This window comes from Bos mutus, chromosome 14 (assembly GCF_027580195.1).
Source record: "Bos mutus isolate GX-2022 chromosome 14, NWIPB_WYAK_1.1, whole genome shotgun sequence".
Lineage (NCBI taxonomy): Eukaryota > Metazoa > Chordata > Mammalia > Artiodactyla > Bovidae > Bos > Bos mutus.
Genome location: NC_091630.1, coordinates 1,584,284 through 1,588,284, shown reverse-complemented (window position 1 = coordinate 1,588,284; position 4,001 = coordinate 1,584,284). Strand labels below are relative to the sequence as shown.

The 4,001-nt window shown below is 40.3% G+C and overlaps 1 protein-coding gene across 1 annotated transcript; it reads right to left on the bottom strand.

Annotated features, from left to right (window-relative positions):
• Window positions 1–274: 274 nt before the first annotated feature.
• Window positions 275–1,670, bottom strand: MAD2L1 (mitotic arrest deficient 2 like 1). Its single transcript, XM_070382812.1, has one exon. It carries the CDS (start codon window positions 1,520–1,522, stop codon window positions 905–907), a length of 618 nt encoding a protein of 205 aa, XP_070238913.1. The 5' UTR covers window positions 1,523–1,670; the 3' UTR covers window positions 275–904.
• Window positions 1,671–4,001: the final 2,331 nt, after the last annotated feature.

The following is a 4,001-nucleotide window of genomic DNA, read 5'->3' as shown; positions in this document are numbered from 1 at the left end:
CCAAAAAGTTCAAAGCATTACTAAGAGGAATGCTGACTGACTTGGGGAACAGAATAGATGAGCACAGGGAGAATGTTAACAAGGAAGGAGAAACACAGAAAAGAAGCAGTCAGAACTGAAGAACACCATAACTGAAATAAAAAACACACTAGAAGGAATTAACAGAAAACTAGGTGATACAGAAAAACACGTTAAGTGAACATCGAGAAGACAAAATAATGGAAATCACCCAATTAGAACAGTAAAATAATAACAAACCATTTTTTTTCACATTTAACTTTATTTCATCATTGCCATTTAAAGCTTGATTTTATAAAACATAAAAGACATTCTTAAGAGTTCTGTATCACAACAATTTGAAAAGTGGGAATATCCACAGCTTTATAGGCTCAAGTTACATACATTAAACTCAAATAATTGGACATTTTTTCAATACAGAAACTATACAAATGAAATAAATGACAAGAGGATGCAATAGGAGAAATAGGTCACTACTTATGGACTATCATTAGTTACTTTCAGGATGTAAATGAAGATTCTGAATATTCATATTTCTTTTGTTCTATTTAATATTTAAATATTTCTCTACATTCTGAGTCAAGTTACTTGACCAAAAGTCTGATTTAGAAAGGTATTTAGCAAAAGTTTTTCCACCTATGGTTACTACCTCCAAAGGAAGTAACACTGCAGTACTGATGCAATCTGTGCAGTAACTTATGTCAACCCTATGGAAAGTCAGATAGGTACCAAAAACGGAACAATTTTGCACCGATTCAGTTAAGTATCATGTTAAGTTTTCCTCATCTAAAAATTAACCAATGAAATAAAACATACCAACTACAGTTGATCTGGTAGGAAAACCACATTTGAGAGTTACAAGTACGTTATTGTCCATATCTCATCCTCAGTCATTGACAGGAATTGTGTAGGCTACCATGCTATTTACTTTGTGAATTGTAGTAGTAAATGAATGAAGACGAACTTCCTCAGAATTGGTAATGAACTGTGGTCCCGACTCTTCCCATGTTTCAGGTACAACCAGATCTTTGTCTGTATAAATGAGCAGATCAAATGAACAAGAAACTTCCAACAGTGGCAGAAATGTTACTGTAGCTGTGATCTGTCTGATCACTGAACGGATTTCATCTTGGATAGCTTTCTGAGACTTTTCTCTGGGTGCACTGTCATCTTTTGCAGTCTTGTCACACTCAATATCAAACTGCCATCTTTCAAGGACCTCTCCACTTTCAATATTTGAGATGACTACCACCAGTTTCTGAACTGAACACTTGTATAACCATTCTTTTAGTTGATCCACCACTTTATTTAGGTATTTTATGAGCTCAGGATCAGTAGTTACAAGCAAGGTGAGTCCATATTTCTGCACCCGAGTAAAGGTTTCCGATGGATATATGCCACGCTGATATAAAATACTGTTGATGCCAAATGAGAAGAACTCGGCCACGATCTCGGCGCTCCCACGCAAGGTGATGCCTTGCTCCCGGGAGAGTTGCAGCGCCATGGCCAGGCCCACGGAGGACGGTACACGCTTCCACCCAGCAGACAGCGACGCCAGGGGCTTCCGGAGCAGTTCCCCGCCACTCGTTTCAAAACGAACGACGCAGGACGCCGTCGCGCCCTTTGCGCAGGCGCAGAGCGCGTCTAGACCCCTTCCGTCGTGCCCTTTGCGCAGGCGCAAAGCCCAAACCATTTTTTAAATGAGAATAGTTTAAGAAATCTCTAGGACAATGTCAAGCATACCAACATTCGCATTATCTGGGTCCCAGGAGAAAAGAAAGGGGTCAAAAATGTATTTTATGAAATTATGGCTTGAAACTTTACAAACCTGAGGAAGGAAACAGATATCCAAGTCAGAAGAACAGAGGGTCCCAAACAACAACCACACCAAGACATATCATAATTAAGACGGCAAAAGTTAAAGAGCATCCAAAGGCAACAAGAGAAAACAAAGAGTCATATGCAAAGGAAGGCCCCGTAAGACTATCAGGTGATTTTTCTGCATAAAATTTGCAGGTCAGAAGGGAGTGGCATGACATTTAAAGCACTGAAAGGGAAGACCTGCAACCTAGGATACTTTACACAGTAAGATCATCATTTAGAATTGAGGAGAGGTAAGGAAATTCTCAGACAAGGAGAAACCAAGAGTTCATCAATACTACACCCTCCCAGAAAGAAATGCTAGAGTCTTCTTAAGTAGAAAAGAAAAGATTATATCAAGAAGTAAGAGCTTATGGGAAAAGAAAATTCCCACTAGTAAAAGTAAACATATAATTAAGGCTAAGGATCAACCACTTAAATAAGCTAGTATGAAGATTAAAAGACAGAAAAATTATAAAATCCACTATAACTACAATAATCAGGAAAAGGATAAACGTAAAGATGCAGAATAGACATCAAAAACACAAAACGTGGGGGGAGGGTATTATTTAGATCTTTTAGATTGTATTTCAACTTAAATGACTACCTGTTTAAAACAAGCAGATGTAATTATAGGTCAACATATACAACCCCCAGGTAATCACAGATCAAAAATAATAGATACACAAAAACAAGAGAGAAAGCCTATATGTACAAGCTATGTATAATGACACGTGTTACACTCAACATGTCAGCAGATATGGAAGACCCAGAAGTGGCCACAAGACTGGAAAAGGTCAACCTTCATTCCAGTTCCCAGAAGGCTAGTACTAAACAACCTCAAACTATCAGACAATTGCACTCATCCCCCACGGTCCTATGGTCATGCTTAAAATCTTGCATGCTAGGCTTCAGCATTACACCAATCAAGAACTTCCAGGCATCCAAGCTGGGTTTAGAAAAGGCAGAGGAACCAGAGATCAAATTGCCAACATTCACTGGATCACAAAGAAAGTTAGGGAATTCCAGAAAAACTTCTATCTCTGTTTCATTGATGACGCTAAAGCCTTTGACTGTGTGGATCACAATAAACTGTGGAAAGCTCTTAAAGAGATGGAACTACCAAACCATCTTATGTGTCTTATGAGAAACCTGTATACAGGTCGAGTAGAAACCGTTAGAACCCTGTGTGGAACAACTGATTGGTTCAGGATTGAGAAATAAGTACAACAGGGCTGTCTGCTGTCACCCTGTTTGTTTAACTTATATGCTGAGCACATCATGAGAAATGCCAGGCTGGATGCGTTACAAGCTGGAATCAAGATAGGCGGGGGAAACATCAACAACCTCAGATATGCAGATGATACCACTCTAATGGCAGAAAGTGAAGAGGAACTAAAGAACCTCTTGATAAGGGTGAAGGAGGAGAGAGAAAAATATGTCTTAAAACTAAATATTAAAAAAACTAAGATCATGGCTTTCCTGGTGGCTCAAACGGTAAAGAATTCACCTGCAAGGCAGGAGACATGGGTTTGATCCCTGGGTCAGGAACATCCCCTGGAGAAGGGAATGGTAACCCACTTCAGCATTCCTGCCAGGAGAATCCCATGGACAGAGGAGCCTGGTGGGCTACAGTCCATGGGGTCACAAAGAGTCAGACATGACTGAGCGACTAATCACAAGATCATGGCATCCAGTCCCATCACTTTATGGCAAATAGAAGGGAAAAGGTAGAAGCAATGACAGATTTCCTCTTCTTGGGCTCTAAAATCACTGCAGGTGGTGATTGCAGCCATGAAATCCGAAGATGATTGCTGCTTGGCAGGAAAGCTATGACAAACCAGACTTTGTGTTGAAAAGCAAAGACATGACTCTACTGACAAAAGTCCGTATAGTCAAGGCTATGGTCTTCCCAGTGGGCACACACAGTTGTGAGAGCTGGACTGTAAAGAAGGCCAAGCACTAAAGAACTGATGCCTTCGAACCGTGGTGCTGGAGAAGACTCCTCAGAGTCCCTTGGGCTGCAAGGAGATCCAAGCAGTCAATCTTAAAGGAAATCAATCCTGAATACTCATTGAAAGGTCAGATGCTGAAACTGAGGCGCCAGGATTTTGGTCACCTGA

What these genes read in the sequence shown, in the direction of transcription:
- MAD2L1 (XM_070382812.1), bottom strand. Translation starts at nt 1,522, where the DNA reads ATGGCGCTGCAACTCTCCCGGGAGCAAGGCATCACCTTGCGTGGGAGC.